At 39.1% G+C, this 17949-nt stretch overlaps 1 protein-coding gene and 1 long non-coding RNA gene across 3 annotated transcripts in view; one reads left to right on the top strand and one right to left on the bottom strand.

The window, feature by feature from the left end:
* The window catches only part of LOC134883436 (uncharacterized), a 24665-nt gene continuing 6716 nt past the window's right edge, over window positions 1-17949 (top strand). Inside the window, exons 1-4 of one of the 2 annotated variants that reach the window (XR_010168274.1) lie at window positions 1-553; window positions 958-1015; window positions 2900-3021; window positions 13107-13299. This is a non-coding gene — a long non-coding RNA (uncharacterized LOC134883436). The remainder of the gene's footprint in view (window positions 554-957; window positions 1016-2899; window positions 3022-13106; window positions 13300-17949) is intronic. The other variant, XR_010168275.1, reaches the window with a different exon arrangement.
* On the bottom strand, window positions 2508-13298 carry LOC134883433 (myosin heavy chain, fast skeletal muscle-like). Its single transcript, XM_063911794.1, is given in 40 exon segments — window positions 2508-2625; window positions 2870-3001; window positions 3137-3232; window positions 3319-3423; window positions 3511-3681; window positions 3848-3973; window positions 4056-4259; window positions 4343-4651; window positions 4797-4921; window positions 5055-5220; window positions 5310-5493; window positions 5572-5768; window positions 5852-5970; window positions 6129-6255; window positions 6335-6724; window positions 6803-6893; window positions 7001-7146; window positions 7553-7729; window positions 7812-8054; window positions 8152-8407; window positions 8499-8635; window positions 8727-8850; window positions 8936-9053; window positions 9199-9286; window positions 9370-9440; window positions 9530-9836; window positions 9922-10092; window positions 10184-10333; window positions 10435-10553; window positions 10652-10790; window positions 10893-10996; window positions 11086-11184; window positions 11264-11327; window positions 11405-11497; window positions 11592-11700; window positions 11808-11835; window positions 12019-12175; window positions 12268-12411; window positions 13097-13255; window positions 13257-13298. Coding segments are annotated over 40 exon segments (5808 nt in total). The 3' UTR covers window positions 2508-2604.

Genomic DNA, 17949 nt, shown 5'->3' on the forward strand with positions numbered 1-17949 from the left:
GGCAAGCTGTCCTTCCATTATCTAATGCAGAGAGACTGTATTTCAGCTGTTGAGGATTAAATGAGGTGGCTTGGCATGGACCAGAAAGGAAATACGAGTGTGAAGCAGCCCCTGTGCATTTGCCCATCACGTCAGTCAGTAAAGATATCAAATGCTAAGCTGAGGTCCTCTGGGGAAAGACGAGAGGTCACTGAATACTTGCACAGACACAAACAGCTCTGGATGAATGTTGCGTTATGTTTTGGCTCCTCTCATCCAGTAAAGCAGCATGCCTGCATACCATCTGCTTTCAGTGTTATGTTTGGATTAGTCATACTTTCAATCCAGCATGCATTGTGCCTCGATATGTGGCTTAAAGACAAATTCACCGTCCGATTTAGCCATGATATCAGACCATCAGTGTTTGGCAAAGCAGTAACAATCCTATTGTCCTTTTAATGCCTCTTATAACAGGCAGACCTCTGAGGCTGTTCTGTCACAAGCTGAACATCAGAGAGAGTGAAGAGGCTTTCAGGAGAGACCAGGTCTGCAGAGAAACATGACTTCCTTTTGGGTAAAACTGTTTTATTTACAATTTATCTAAGTGGATATCTTGTCCAACGTTTTAAAATGCAGTCTCTGTGTATAGTCGAGGGGCTTATAAATATGATTATGTTTAAGCTTATTTGTTTTAATGTTGAGTAAGGGCTTTTTTATTTTTTAGGATGTGTTTATGATACAATTACTCGTGATACAGTTGTAAAGTGTAGCAGGACTCAAATCAGGTTCCTTTTATGTTCCTTTTCTACCAACATGAATACAGTAACTTTGCTGTTGAATCATAGGTTAACCTTATAAGAGAAAAAAAGCAATTGCGTTTACTGTAATATACCATACGTATCTGTGTGTTGTTATTTATCTATAGGATCTAAAAATAAAACATGTAACAGTACAAATGTGTGTCTCCTATGTTTGCAGTGCAGCGAGACCTCTGACAATGACATAAAGTTGTGTCTGGTTTCACGGGAGGAAACAGGTGCAGTATGATTAAGAGTGGGAGACAGCTGTCATTTTGTCACAAGCAATACATGGTTGCTTTAGTCCCAGAAAATATGTGTAACTTGTTTTTAATATTAGATTTGGATGTATGCCTGTCCTTAACATGTTGTACATTTGCCCTCCCTATGTTCCTGTGAGCTATTAGTGCCACTCTAATTCTGATTGTGATGTTAAAGGTCTCCTATTATGCTATATTTGAAAAAGATAGTATAGGGCAATATCTATACAAAACTTGTCTGTGAAGTGTGTTGCTCAAAATACCAAACAGATCACCCGTTGTAGCCATGCCTCATACCCCTCTATTTCATCCCTGTTCCTGAAGTGCTGATTCTGTGACTGTCACTTTAAATATGATCTGAGCTGAAGCTGCTCACGCCCCTTTGGAGCGTCATGCTAAACGCTTCAGTAATTAAACGCCACATTGTGTTCCAAACCACATCAAGCATTATTTCTGAAACACAGATTTTCTCAGTGTTTACCACTAGAACAGTTACATTATATATCTTATATATACAACAACTCTACAGTAAGTCCCTCCTGCAGACATCCTGCTGAATACACAGACAGTTGAGGTGAACGACACCATGTTCCATACAGGAGCAGATAATAATAAAGATGTCTATTTTAAATTCATTTTCTATTTAAAAAGAATGTAAAATAACAAGAATATCTGACTAAGCTGTAGTTTTCCATCAGGTTAAATAGAGTAAAGCGCAATGAAGGAAATAGTTTTTTAATTTGGGAATTATTGGATTTATTCAAGAGTTTTCAGTGTATGCCTGGCAGCTCTTGGGCAACAACAAAACTCCATGGAGGTATTGCACCCAGCTGAGAAATACTCAAGGGTATTTAACCAAATTAAACATTTTTACTAGTTTTTATACTTTATATGTTAATTAGTGAGCTTAGTTTGTTGGTGGATTCAGTTATCGTTGACAGAGCCAGACAGGAGTGTCTATGTTCCCCACCTTAGCATCCTCTTAACTTGACACAATAACCAGACTTGTGTGTGTTGTATGATCTCAGCAATGGTTGTGACTCCACGTTGCATGTAATAGCCAACTGATGTTATTACATAAGACATACAACCTAATTAAGCTGACTGTAGCAGTGAAGATGTGGATATATGTCACATGTCACACATTAGTATAAGCTTATTATACAAGATGCCAAACTATTTAATTAATGCTTCATTCACTGCAGATGGGATTGACTTCTGTTTCTGCATTTATCTCCCTGGCAGGTAGTAACTCGATGCTTATAGTGCTGCAGGGATGACATATAGCCAACAGGATGCACTACATTTTGTCTGCAAAGTATTAACTATATTTTATAATTTATTTAATGATTTTAACCTTTAAATACGCTTAATACTTAGAAATAGGTATATCAAGAACCCCTACATGTATTTGTTTAATAAGTTGCAGTACTTGTGCTTGTGTTGTGCAAAGAAAAGTGTAACAACAGAGGACTGGCAACAACATTTATTTTGTATCGATCTACAAGAGCAGTTCAATGAAAAAGCATATTGTATGATTCTCATTGGTCTCTCAAAGATGTTGCAGATTATTCTTCAGCCTCCTTTCCCTAGAATAAATAGAGAGAAGAAATAATAAGTTGTATTTGAGCTATGAGAGACAAAACATATTTGTCCTGTGACATGCATGTAGCTTAAACTTGCTTCAGTTACTGATGCATGTGATTTATTGAACTGACAACAATATACTATAAACAATAACAACATTAGCTCAGGAAACTACTCTAGTGTTTTTTGTAGGATTTTCTACAAACTATTGCAGTTGTTGCTGCCTGAGTATTGTGTTTCACTTACTTTGCCAATTTCCCGACTTTTTGCCCTTAGCTTGTTGACCTGAGACTCGGCGATGTCAGCGCGCTCCTGGGCTTCCTCCATCTCATGCTGCACCTTCCTGTATCTGGTCAGGTGGGTGTTGGCCTGCTCCTCCTGTGAGAAAATTCAACACTGTCAGTATCTTTCATCATTACAATCATAAAAAGTTTTATTGTATTCTTTTGTTTCCAGACTGGAAAGGTATTAAGCTTTTTATGAGATGTTGCAGAGTAATCGTTTGTGACTCACAGCTTCCTCAGACTGCCTCTTGTAGGCCTTCACTTTGAGCTGCAGTTTGTCAACCAGATCCTGAAGTCGGGAGACATTCTTCTTGTCTTCTTCTGTCTGTGGTTTTCATGAATACATGAAATTAAATCATTTGTGATCTTCTCTACAACTGTATCAATCATACGAAGAAAAATCATTTCTACCTGATAAGTGAGCTCCTTCACTCTTCTCTCATATTTACGAACACCTTTGATAGCATCTGCTCCTCGTCTCTGCTCTGCTTCCACTTCAGTCTCAAGCTCACGCACCTGAAATATGAACATTATATGCTCTTACTTTAAGTACAATATTATAATATAAAAGTAAAAGTTTTAACCAGATCATATTGTCTTTACCCTAGTCTCCAGTTTCTGGAGCTGCTTCTTGCCGCCCTTCATGGCAAGATTCTCGGCTTCATCCAGGCGGAGCTGCAGGTCTTTCACTGTCACCTCCAGGTTCTTCTTCATCCTCTCCAAATGAGAACTGGTGTCCTGCTCCTTCTTCAGCTCTTCTGCCATCATGGCGGCCTGAAATGTTGTGAATTGTGAATTTCAGATTGCATTTCAGCCTATGGCAGTCTGGTGTTTCAACTGCTCTAACACTAGATATGGTAGAGCAATGGCCAAACATATAATATCATGCACTGAAATATTATGTATTACACTTTTAGTTGACTTTAAGTAGATGACTCACATCAGTGATGGCCTTCTTGGCCTTTTCCTCAGCATTTCTTGCTTCCTGGACAGAATCTTCCACTTCACCTTGGATTTGGACAAGGTCAGTCTCCAACTTCTTCTTGGTGTTAATGAGGCTGGTATTCTAAATAAACAATATTTTGGATTAGGCTGCATACTGTCATTTTCTGTTGACAGGTGTTTCACATGTCATTGTTTTTAATTACCTGAGAGTGCAGCAGTCCCACTCGCTCGCTGGCATCAACCAGCTCCTGTTCAGCCACTTTGCGGCATCTCTCCGTCTGCTCCAGTGCAGCTCTCAGCTCCTCAATCTCAGCTATCATCAGGTTGTTCCTGCGCTCAACCATGGCAACCTGCTCCTTCATATCTTCTTGACCTCTTAAGGCTTCATCAAGGTGAAGTTGGGCATCCTAAAACATAGGAAGCTATAAATCATCTAACACTTTCAGCACATTTTTAAAGAAAGATGACACAAAACCTTTAGTGAATGTACCTTAAGTTGTCCCTGCACGTTTCTCAGCTGTTTCTGGGCTTCAGCCGCCTGGCGGTTCGCGTGGCTCAGCTGAATCTCCATCTCATTGAGGTCTCCCTCCATCTTCTTCTTGATTCTCAGGGCATCATTCCTGCTTCTGACTTCAGCATCCAAAGTGCTCTGCATGGTCTCAATCACTCTCTGGCTGTTCCTCTTGATCTGCTCAATCTCTTCATCTTTCTCTGCAATTTTTCTGTCAACTTCACTCTTGACTTGTGTGAGCTCAAGTTGAACACGCATAATCTTGGATTCCTCATGCTCCAAGGTAGCCTGTAAACAAGTGTGAGGTTTATCAACTAGCACAGAACTGTTTATTTATAGCAGAGAACCTGAGAGTTAGTCTATAGAAAAAACACTTACTTGTGATTCTTACAGACTTTTGATAATATCATATATCATTTTAATTCATATTTACCTCTGCTTCCTCCAGAGCAGTTTGGATCTCAGTCTTCTCACATTCCACTGTCTTCTTTCCCTTCTCAAGTTCATGGATTGTTTTGCCGGTCTCACCAATTTGTTCACTCAAGTCTGAAATCTCCTCTGTTCGAGCAGATTTAAATGGTATGCATTTTAGAAATGTATATACAAATGTAAAATAAAAAACACACTTCAGACACAGTGACTTGGTGTTTAAAGTGCATGTCTGATGGGGAAGATGAATGAGTTGTCTTACGTTGCAGGTTCTTGTTCTCTCTCTTCAGGGTCTCCAGGTGGTCTAGAGCTTCTTCATATGAGTTTTTCAGCTTGAACATCTCTGTGCTGAGAGAACGAGCCTCCTTCTGAGAACCCTCCAGCTCAGCCTGGCTCTCCTCAAACTTCTGCTTCCACTCTGCAAGAACCTGAAAACACAACAAACAATTGAGGGTTTTTTTCGTGACCTCACCTTGTCCAAGAACCAAAATAATTTCTTTTTACAAAAATATCTGACCTTGTCAAAGTTTCTTTGCTTCTTGTCGAGGTTAGCAGCCAGAGCATTAGCTCTCTCCACATCGATCATCAGGTCCTCCACTTCAGCCTGCAGTCTCTGTTTTGTCTTCTCCAGAGAGGCACATTTTGCATTCACAGCTTCAATGGATTCCTCTGCATCCTGAAGACGCTGGGCAAGCTTTTTCCTGTTAAAACACGGGTTTAATAGGTTTTATGCTGATTTACAGAATTGATGTTGGAAAAATGTGATCTTAGTTCATTACTTGGCTTCCTCAAGCTCCTCAGTGCGCTGAATGGCGTCAGTCTCATATTTGGCTCTCCACTGAGCTACCTCGCTGTTGGCCTTGGACATTGCACGCTGCAGCTCAGACTTGGCCTCCTGCTCTTCCTCGTACTGCTCTCTGAGCAGGTCGCAGTCGTGACGAGCCGACTGAACAGCATGAGCCAGGGCATTCTTTGCCTATGAACCAAATGTGCTCCTGATGAATATTTCTTAACAATCGTATGGTGCCTTTCCTCTATTGATGATTCATAGACTGTTACCTTAACTTCCTCCTCTATATGCCTCTTCAGCTCCTCAATCTGCTGAGTGTAAGCCTGCTTGGCTCTTGTCAGCTGAGAAACAAGAGCTTCTTTCTCCTCCAGCTGACGCGAACTTTCCCCTAATCAAAAGAAGTTGTCTTAATGAACATAAAAACAAAATTGCAACAGCTAACGAATTAATGTATATGCAAGAAGGGTTTCCCTTTCCATCCATCAAGTGAAATGGAGATACATTAAGCACATTTGCAGCTATTGGATGATGTGATGATATTCATACCATTTTCAGTTTGAAGTCTTGCTTTCTGTGTATTCAGGTCGTTCAGCTGGCGAACATTTTCATCATTCTTGGATTTGAGCTCACTCAGTTGATCTTCTAATGTCCTGCACATCTTTTCAAGGTTTGTCTGGAAAAAGAAGAAGTGTATTAGAATAAAAGTACTACCACTATTGTTTGCTGTCTGTATGATAATTTTGTCAGCTCACTTTCGATTTGGCAACAGACTCCATGTTGCTGCTGAGGTCATCGATCTCCATCTTGTACTCGCTCTTCTCTTTCTCCAGCTTCTGTTTGACTCTCTGGAGGTTGTCGATCTGTTCTCCGAGCTCTGCCACACTGTCAGCCTGCTTCTTACGGAGAGCTGCAGCGGTGGCCTCGTGCTGCAGGGTAGACTCTTCGAGGTCACGACGCAGCTTCTGAAACTCGGCTTCACGCTTCTTGTTCATCTCGATCTGAGCAGATGTGGCTCCGCCAGCTTCTTCCAGCCTCTCGCTGATCTCCTCAAGTTCCCTGGAGAGATCAGACCTCTGCTTCTCCACCTTGGCCCGAGCAGCCCGCTCAGCCTCAATCTCCTCTTCAAGCTCCTCGATACGAGCCTGAAACACAGAACGTTTAACAAAAAATTCTGCAAGATATTTGATAATTCCTATTATCTAAAACACTTGAAATTATACCTGAAGTTCCTTAATCTTCTTCTGTAACTGGATTCCAAGAGTCTGCTCATCCTCGATCTTACTTAGGAGCTGGCTTATCTCGAAGTCCTTCCTACAGGGAACAGAGTGAGTTGTCTTATTGGAGTTACATGTAAGCAGTGTTCCTCAAATCCTTTATTATTGCAAATTGGTTGACACATAGCATTTGTTTACTCTTACTTCTTTATTTTCTCGTCAGACTGCTGCTTGTCATTCTCCAGATCCATCAGGGATTCCTGGGCCAGTTTCAAATCCCCCTCAAGCTTTCTTTTGGCTCGCTCGAGGTCCATACGGAGCTTCTTTTCTTGCTCTAGAGAACCTTCAAGCTGCCAGCAAAGTAGAAGTTTTCGTAAAATGTAAATTCTAACAAAAACAAATCCTGTTGATTATGATTGCTGTTTTTCTTCTTTATCATTTATTTGAATTAACATCAAGCAATGGCTGTTTTTTGAAGTTTTTATGGTGGCAAAGTCCAGCACTGAATATACTTTGCCTCCACACAGCCAAGACTTTCACAGGAACTAAGTCAGGCATGTAATCTAGCAACAATTTAAAAACAGAAAAAGTTTCACTTTTCAACACTATGTCAAAGCCGTATGAAGGCAGCATTAAAATACTTCCGTGAAGCAAATCAATGCTCATTTGTCAGTGATGTTACCAGATTTTAAAAAGAGAAGATTTTTTCCTTTGAACTCAATAATATCTTCATTTTAACAGATTGTTGTTACATACGTCGTCCACTTGCTGCTCCAGCTTGACTTTAGCCTTGGACAGAGTGTTGACTTTGTCTTCCTCTGCCTGCAGATCATCGAGGGTCTGCTGATGGGCCTCTTGGAGGGCTTTCTTCTCTTTGGTCAACTTGGCAATGGTTTCATCTTGAGATGACATTTCCTCTGTAAGGTTCTTGACCTATAAATGTTGACATGAATTTTAAGTAACAAAAACGTTTTAATCTTCATGAAAATGTATGATTGATAAGCCGTCTTGTAACCTTGTTCTCTGTGGCATGTTTCTCCTTTTCCACTTTGGCCAGGGTGAGCTCCAAGTCATCGATGTCTTTCTTCAACTCAGAGCACTCATCCTCCAGCTTCCTCTTCTTTGCAGTCAGCTCAGAATTCATTTCCTCCTCATCCTCCAGTCTCTCAGCTGTCTCTTTGAGTTTGGCCTCAAGCTGGATTTTTGCTTTAATGAGCCCCTCACACCTTTCCTCTGAATCACTGAGGGTTTCACCTTCCTAGATTTAAAAATGACATAACGTAAAAATATTATTAATTGAAAATTTAAAACCAGGATTTCTGAAAAAGCAATAGCCTCACTCTGTTTTAACGTACAGACTGAATTTGAAGCTGCAAGTCATTCTTCTCCTGCAGCAGAGAAACCATCTTCTCCTCCAGCTCCTTTTTCTTAGACAGAGCCTTTGTTAGATCCTCTTTCATCTTTGCAAAGTCCTCTTTCATTTGCGCCATCTCTTTTTCAGTCTCAGCACTCTTCAACAGAGGTTTAATCTTGAAGTACAGCTTCATCCATGGCCAGGTTTTGACATTCATGAACGAGCGGATGTTGTACTGGATGGAGTAAATTGCCTCTCTGACAAAAACAGAGAAAACATTGAGTTAGAAAATGTTGAAAAGTTGCAAACTTTAGGAATATGCTTTTAAATGCAGGGCCAACGCATTACCTCCTCTCCATCATCTTGACAAACTCTGTCCTCATGAGGAAACCTCTGCAGAGAGCCTGGGTCATTGTGACCAGCTCTGCCAGTTTTTCATCTCTCATCTCCTCAAGAGTACCCAGCAGACCGGCTTTGAAAAACACCTAAGGGTCAATAGTTAATATAAATAGTTATTTATGACAGTTCACCATATACTTCTTTGTAAACAGCCTTGGGAACCATGTCTCACTCTACCTTGGTGTGGCCAAACTTGTACTGAGTCTGGTCCACATCGATGGATCCCAGCAGCTTCTCTGAGGCCTTCTTGTTGTCGATGAATTGTCCCTCAGGGATGACACTGGCGTTCAATACTTTGTATCTGAAGGTAAAGATGTCATTCAGTTAGACACACTAACTTGAAGACTTTAACTTTTCAATATCTGTCAGGGAGATATTTCTGCTACCTCTGCTTGAAGTCACCATACTGGATCCTGCTGGGGAAGCCCTTTCTGCAGATCCTGATACCTTCCAGCACACCGTTACACCTCAGCTGGTGGATGACCAGGAAGTTCTCCATGAGACCTATGATAACATTTAGTATTTGTGATAAATAAGTAACCAGACAGTAAACGGTCAAATCACACAAAGCATCTTCCTTAGCTTCTATTTTGTCTCTAATCTTTATTGCTTTATTAATTTAATCCACATTACCGCAAAGAGCACATACCTGGTGTCTTTGATTCATTGGGAATCAGGCAGCGCACAAAATGAGGATGTGTGCTTCTCAAATTGGTCATCAGCTTGCCCAAATTCTCCTGAACAATTAAAAGGACATAAAATTGACAAATGAAACACAATAAGTGCAAAAAATGACAATAGTCCTTCTTTCCTATCTTACCCTGAACAATGCAGAAACAGTTTGGAAGGAACCGCCCTTCTTCTTGCCACCTTTTTTTGCACCACCTTCAGCTGTCAGTGGATGAAAAATGTTTAAATTAAACACAAATAATAAATCTGCTATTTTGATAACTAATGTACAGACAGTTGACAGCACGTACCTTCTGCTGCGTTATGGGATGCATAGAGGTGAGCCAGCAGTTTGACTGAAGACTTCTGGTAGAGCTGAACCACTGAGTCGTTCAGGGGGTCCTTGTTCTTATCCAGCCAACCATTGATGTTGTAGTCCACAGTGCCAGCATAGTGCACCAGAGCAAAGTGAGCCTCAGCTTTGCCTTTGGCAGGCTTTGGCTTCTCAAAAGCCTTGGTTTTACCAAGATGCTGGTCGTACAGTTTGTTCTTGAAGGTGACGTCTGATGCCTTGGGGAACATGCACTCCTCTTCAAGGATGGAGAAGATGCCCATTGGCTGTCACGAGGAAATGATCATTACAAACCAAAGCTTAAAGTCATAAACAGTTTTCTATGTCGTTAATAAACTGCATGTCGCTCACCTTTTCAATCAGCTCAATGCAGGCAGCCAAGTCCATACCAAAATCAATGAACTCCCATTCAATTCCCTCTTTCTTGTACTCTTCTTGCTCCAGGACAAACATGTGGTGGTTGAAAAACTGTTGCAGCTTCTCGTTGGTGAAGTTGATGCACAACTGCTCCAAGCTGTTGAACTTGAGATGGGAAAGAAGATAGTGTCAAACTTTCATTGTGCTATTTCACCCGTAAAACATAATACAAAGTCCAATGAGTTGTTTAACTTACATCAAAGATTTCAAACCCAGCAATATCCAGGACACCAATGAAGAACTGTCTGGGCTGCCTGGTATCCAGCATCTCATTGATTCTGACGACCATCCACAAAAACATCTTCTCATAGACAGACTTGCAGAGAGCACTGACTGCGTTGTTGACCTAATTTTTAGACATGCAACAATAATAACATGTTATTATCAATAATCAAAGATTAATGGCTTTAGAGCTAGGCTTCAAATGACTGTATGGGAAGTTTTTACCTGAGGCACGGTCTGGCCTTTAGTCACAAATTCATTTCCGACTTTGACCCTTGGGTAGCACAGAGCCTTCAGTACATCGGCTGAGTTCAGACCCATGAGGTATGCGATTTTATCGGCGACTGAAAAGAGTAGAAAACTGAGTGAGAAGACGTCATTTCATAGAGAATGCAAAGATTCACAATTCATAACTTTTCTCATTCTCAAACGGGTCACGTACCCTCAGTGCCATCAGGCTCGGCCTGCTCTTCACGCTGCTTTTGCTTGAACCTCATTGCTCCGTGATGCATCACAGCTCCAGTCAGCTTGTAAATGCCCAATTTTTCATCACCACTGAAGCCCAGGATATCGATGGCAGTCTAAGAGTATTGAGGGAAAAAGGTTGAATTTCAAAAAAAGTAATAAAACATTTCTATATTTTTTGAAGTTTTTTGAAAGTGTGGATTTTATCATTTTCTTACATCAGTGGCAATAAACTCTTCAACGTCATCTATACTCTTGACAGTGATTTCACCCTGACTGATCATGGGATAGTCGTACGGATTGGTTGTGATCAGGAGAGCCTCTGAAAAGAAAAATGGTGGTTAATTATGGAAAGCAACATACATGACACAGCTGGTAGTAAATGGCCTTGAAAATCAAAAAATGTCTGACCGATCAGCTCGGGTTTGTGGCCGGTCATCAGCTGATAGAAGATGTGGTAGCTCCTCTCAGCAGACAGCTGGAATGTCACTCGAGACTTCTCCAGCAGATCTGGAAAACAAGGCAATAAAGTGTTTTACTGTTTGTCTTTTGATCAAATATTCTGGAGAATAGTAGGATGGAGGCTTACATGTTTCAATATCAGCTGAAGCCAACTTTCCAGTTGATCCAAAATGGATTCTGATGAATTTACCCTGAAAGACGACCGGTGATTAGAAATGTAACTAATTGCATTCCTATGTTAAAAAGACTTACATTTGCAAACACTTACAAAGCGGGATGAGTTGTCATTCCTCACAGTTTTGGCGTTACCATAGGCCTCCAGCAAGGGATTGGCTGCAATGATTTGATCCTCCAGCGACCCCTTCATTCAGCAAACAAACATCACGCTTTAGAGCTGATGTTCACATTCAAAATGTCAGCTTTAGTATAAAAAAAATCTAAAAGATTTCATTTACCTGTATTTTGCCAGATGTTTCTATTTTCTTTCCTCCAGCCACTGCGATTGTCGCAAAGTACTGGATGACACGTTTGGTGTTAACAGTCTTTCCTGCACCAGATTCTCCACTGCAATGCATATTATGACACATGTGTTGGTGTTAGTAAGTAATGATACATACAAAAATAATCATTCTTATATCAGACCAAATAGGTTATCTTTAGCATTGACTTACGTAATCAGGATTGACTGATTCTCACGATCTGTTGAGAGAATGAAATGTGAACACACACATTTTCATTCATTTATTCTTAAAAAGTGTTATTGCACTATGAATTTGATATGACCACAGTTATAGTGTCACAATAAAATGCACGTTTACCAACAAACTGAAACAATTGAGGCGTCCATTGAGGACAGATCGCAGCCTAAGAACTGACGGATACCTTGGAGCATGAACTGATAGGCGTTATCAGAGATGGAGAAGATGTGGGGTGGAGCCTCAATCCTCTTTTTGCCTCTGTATCCTGCGACAACCTTTGAGTCATACACTGGGAGCCACTTGTAGGGGTTCACAGTGACGCAGAACAGCCCTGAGTAGGTCTACAACAGTGTGAAATATCAAAGAATGATCAATGTTTTTACAAATACATGTGCGTGCAATAAAACGAAGCTCTCTCCTGCACAAAACTCACGTAGATCATCCATGCTGCATAGCGCTCTTTGAGGTTATACAGCACAGAAGGCTCGCTGAGGTGGGTCATCATGGCCATGTCCTCAATCTTATCATACTTTGGAGGGTTCATGGGGAAGATTTCAGTGTCTTTAACAGTGATAGTCTGTAACAAGAAAAGTAGAAACACAGAACTTCAGTTTTGACAGTCAGTATTCATTATGGCGGTAGATCAATCAGATCTTTTACTTAGTGAAAGTAGAATGTGTGTGTGAAACTACTCTGTTACATGTTGAAGTCCTGCATTCAAACTGTTACAAAAGGAAAAGCAGAAATGTCTTGTGATCAAAATAAACTTAGGTAGGAACAATTACAATACTCATTCTGCACAATGGCCCGTTTCAGAATAATTGTCATTGTTACAATTTTGGTATTCACTTTTATTTTGCAGCTAGTAAAGGAGGAGATTATTTTTTAATACATATACTGCTTATCATAACTTAGTGTGTTTAAATCTGTAACGTCACATGATGTTGATTATATTCTTTATTAGTAATCTGAATACAAAAATAATCAGTCACAGGTACAATATTTGTCTGTAAATTGTTCAGCAGTAAAAGGATACATTTGCATGAATCAAAGTTCAAATACCTCACAACGGTACCAAAAGAGCCCACAGAATTTGAATACATTATTGTCCAGCCCGGACAATTAAAAAAAACACAAACATATTTTGTCCCAACACAAGACATGCACTTCATGCACTAGTTTTTCAACCAATATAAAAAACACTCTTAAGAATACTGTGTCAAATTTTTTCAATTCCTAATTAAAACTGCCATCAACATTACCTTTCCACAGAGGGTCTCCACAGTGGCTTTGCCCCCTTCTTTCTTCACAAGTTTCCCCTTGAGGTACATCTCTGCGGGCTCAGTCACAAAGTATGCTGATTTAGCATCAAAGGGAGTGTTTTGAGCCTCAATTCTCTCTCGCTCTGGCTTGCGGAGGAAAGCGGGCCGCCGGACCAAAACATTCCATTTCCGCGTCCCCCATGGTGAGTGTTTACTGCAGGTGGGTAAGAACAAACAGCAGGCATTTCATTCAGTCTGTATCTCTTGCCATGATGGTACTTCACTAATGACCAAAGCTAATAATGTTGAGATAAATCCTACAATTAAATGGAGAGAAAGACGTAAAGTGGTATAACTTTACTTATTTATTAAGAAAAATGTAAAAACAAGTTAAGGTTATAGTTCACATCAACCAAGACTCATCATCCCTGCATAATGTGTCCTTAATTGTTTATCTTTGTAGATTCCATGGCTTGTTACATGCACCACTAAATCCAATCACAATGCAATTACACAAATAAAAGAGACAATTTCTTTGCTATTTCAATGCTGCAGGTATAATTGTTTAAGTCAGATGCAACATTAGCTATGTTAATGTATTTGTTAACACACAAGTTTAACATTTGATGACCATAAAGTCATTCAACAAAATGTAACTTATCACAAAAATTCTGCTATTGTTCGACGATATGAAACAGCAGTAAAATAAATGAAATACCTTCTTCCCTTCCCAGTAGATGAGGGTCTAATGAGCGTTCTGAAGAAAAAACATAGAAAGTCTCAATTAATAACTGCACACTGTACACTATAGCCTGGCACAGACACTATTCAGTATTCAGTTTGTGGTGTCTGGCACTGAGTGGTCATGGCCTGCATTGTTTACTAAGCAGATGCTCCTGCTAATAAAAGACTGTAACACACTCACCTTGGCTGGTCGTGTCTCAGTCCTCGAAGGAGTCCAGCCTCCTTCTTATATAGAGAGATCGATGTTCACTCAGCAGAAAGGACTTGCTTTATTTGGTCATGTACTTTTACGTCGTCATGCTTGAGTTTGCCTCCAATGTAATCTGAGGTATCTTTTGTCACTAAACATAAAAGACCATTCATCACAGATACCTCTGGTGACTTTGACATGAGACTAAAAGGGCAAAAATGTGAAAGAGACGTTCAACCAAAGACTATTCCTCAAAATCATTATAATGAAGTGTTGTTGTGATGTTTATTTTTTATAAGGATTTGAATGAGTTTCGTTTTTGTTTTTTCTTAAAAATAAGCAACAATGTCCTTTAGGGCTGCAGTACCTAGACAGAGACATTTGCTCATAGTAAAATATTTTACAGGAGAATAAACGGTGCCACTCAATGCACACAGTTAAACAAGAGACTGAATTTAAAGGGTATAAATAGATCAGAACAGTTACAAAGCAACATTTTTTAACCTTGCATAAATATTGTCCTGGCATGCGTATTGGGTTACTGAAGTTCAGACATTGTTTAGCTCTCTGCGGTAATCTCTTTAATGCACCTTGGCACTGCCGACGATCCGACTTTAGCCGTGGAGAAGCTCTCATATGTCACTGGTATTCTGATGCAGAAGCCTGGCAAGTCTTTCCTGTGACAAAGAAGCAGAAAAGGGCCTAACAGTTGCTGATTTAAGAACCTGTGAAAATGATGATACCTCATGATAGCAGAAACACTCGCTGAGGTCGGCATTTTATGAAATACCTAACTTAATTTGATTTGTTCTGAAGGGAGGAAGGAAACAATATTTATAGTGCTTTCATTTCCTCTGTTCCTCCTCTGTTTAATTAATGTGTCCAGAAGATGATTATGGATCTGGTAAAACATTACATGTTGTGAAAGATAACTTTTCAAACAAATGGTGATGGCATTAAGCACTTGAGGTTCAAAATGGTACAAAAAAAACTGTATTTCTTGCAAAACTATGCAGTTCCAGCACAGTGCCATGACATGTAATCTTTCCACTACACCACTTGAATGATAATACAGCCGGCCAAAGCGTGTACTTATCTCATTATAACATGCAAAGGTGGAATTCTTTTGGAGCAGGGCCAATTTTTTTATAATATGACAAGGTTAAAAATGCCATAACATCACTGCATCAGCTTCTGCCTCAGATAATTACAAATGAAATAAAGAAATGGTTTTATAATACCTCACTGTATAATGTATTGTCCGCTGTTAGAAGTGTTTAATGAGTTTAATATGGCTAGAAAGTTCTGTGGCTGCACCTGTTTCGCACTACACACTAAGAAAATATCTAATTTCCTCATTGAATTAATGACAATAAAGAAAAAAGAAAACTATGTAATATTTATATTTATATGTATAATGCATGATAAGCCCTCACATTCATAACACATTATGAAGCATGATGAATTAACAGGCCCACTCATAAATTGCTGGTCACTCACTGACATTCAAATGGTCTGAAGGCATTTTGTGTATTTTAAATCTATTCAATCTGGTGTGAATTCTTATTGAGGAAACATTGCATCAGATAAATGTAAAAGTCAACCAGTTGTTCATTATCAAAAGTTGTGTCCTCTGTTATTAAATCATTTAACTGTGTTTCCTGTTTTATTTTCTACTTTATGCAAACCCTGTTATAGAGACTTAAAACCATCTTATTTTGTATAACCCAAAACCCAGGGGTCTCCTTTATTTTCCTTGAGAACAAGTAGACCACTTAAAGCAGGGGTGTCCAAACTTTTTTCACCGAGGGCCACATACAAAAAGATATACGGAGAGCTGGGCCACTTATAGAGGTGAATATTGCCTCATAAGTTAAATTATAAGTTAGCAAAATCAATCAAATGTAGGTGAATAATGCGCAATACTTGAAAATGCTTTAAGGAAAAAACAGCCTACATCCCATCTGTCTTCAGGGTTTCATTTATTTTGTTGGCAGCTCATTCCTTAAAACAGTAGCCTCAGATTGCTGATAATAAGAGTAAATATGAAGGTTCAATTTCAAGCTTATTATAGAAATAAGTTATTGGGCTTTTTTCATCAACTCAGATTTGTTAGGAAATGTTTTACATTTTAAATGACTACATTTATTTGAAAATTGGGCTCATTAACACATGAACACTGTGTAATATATCTTAACATATATATTTGAGAAGTACAATCTAAGACAAGCAAAAGTTTAATTTGTGGGCCATATTCCATTATACTTAGAATTTGCAGAGGGCCGATTCAAAATGGCCTGCGGGCCGCATTTGGCCCCCCGGGCCGTAGTTTGGACACCCCTGGCTTAAAGTAAATTATAATCAAAATATAATGCATTATGACAGAGATTATGCCAGCAATTATATCACGTGAGCTATGTTTATAAGTATATGCATAATGTTTTGTCATAAAACATTATACATATTAATGAGTGGTATCAAAAGACTGTATATTAATACAAGTTTAAAAATGCCCTTATGTCTGTTTATTATATTAGATTAGATTCAACTTTATTTTGATTGCACAGGTAGTATTAAGACAGGTAAATAAAGTGATATTCTGACAGATGAAAAGGCTCTTTTATGAACAGTATGAACAGCAGTGTAGAAATTGAATGTACTATAGAGCTGCTATGAACATAGACAGCACATACTGTATAGACACAATAGAATGTGAAATATGAATACACTATTAAAAAACACTTTTAAATATTATTATTATAATTATTTGTATTATTTTATTAAGGTGTGTTAAAAGGCCTGTATTACATGTTTGTATACTACTCATAAATGCTAAATGTCTAAAATTCAGTTGCGTCACATACATAATGCATCATGCATCAGTGAGGGATGTTTAATGTTGACTGTTCATTTTTTATAGGCAACATTTCTTCTTGGGAACAGAACTAATTTTACCTCATATTATTATCCTCTCTTTAGACTAATCATATATTATCCCAAAGAATTTTTGCAATTACTGAGGCATAATTTAGGCTCCACAGCCATGCATTGTCTTGGTTGTATTGCACGAAGGAACAGACAGGCAGAGATTGGAGGAGCCCTGGCTTTATTTTTGCACTTATTACTTTCCAGCAAGTCTACCGTCTGAGCCATTGCAATTTGTATGGAACTGTGCCTCAGAAATACACTTGAATTTGAACCACACACTGTCTGGAAATTCAAGGGGGCCAGAGCTATTTATTTTTAATGCGAGTCATGAGATGGAAGGAGATCTGTAAACACTGTGATCACGTAAATAAATCTCAACATTAACCTTTCACATTGACTCGGGACAAGTGATTTGTAAATGTAGACTTTAAAGACGCAGTAATACATATTTAAAAAATGATGTTAATTGTACTATACTGTATGAAGGTCGGAGGTGAAACCCTGTTGCTGCCATGTTTACGCTGTTTGACACTAGTTTACATGACTTCTCGAAAGCTGTCTGCACATAAAACCGTGTCAGGTTTCTCCCACTGACAGCACTCTGTCACAGTCTGAGGATTCATTTTTCACTTTTTTTAGATTCAAAATTTGCCCTAAAATCTCCCACTGTACCCTTGCGAACATACAAATGAAAAATATGTTGCAATCTACTGACTCGGATGTCTTATTTTCGTGGTTGTTTATGAGGGTGTGATGATCCTCAAGCTCAGACGGATAACAGACACGGCCTTTCTAACCAGGGTTGTCTGGCAGGGTCAAAGGACTTCAGCTTTCGAGGGACTGTCTTTGAAATGTGATATCATCAACATTAACACAGAACCTTTCATTGACACGTCGAGCAGGGGGTTACGAATACTGTCACATATCATTACATTTTTTTAAACCAAATGTATTTTTGACTGATTATGATTTAAATATGTAACAAAATAAA

Source organism: Eleginops maclovinus, chromosome 20 (genome assembly GCF_036324505.1).
Source record: "Eleginops maclovinus isolate JMC-PN-2008 ecotype Puerto Natales chromosome 20, JC_Emac_rtc_rv5, whole genome shotgun sequence".
In the NCBI taxonomy this organism is placed as follows: domain Eukaryota; kingdom Metazoa; phylum Chordata; class Actinopteri; order Perciformes; family Eleginopidae; genus Eleginops; species Eleginops maclovinus.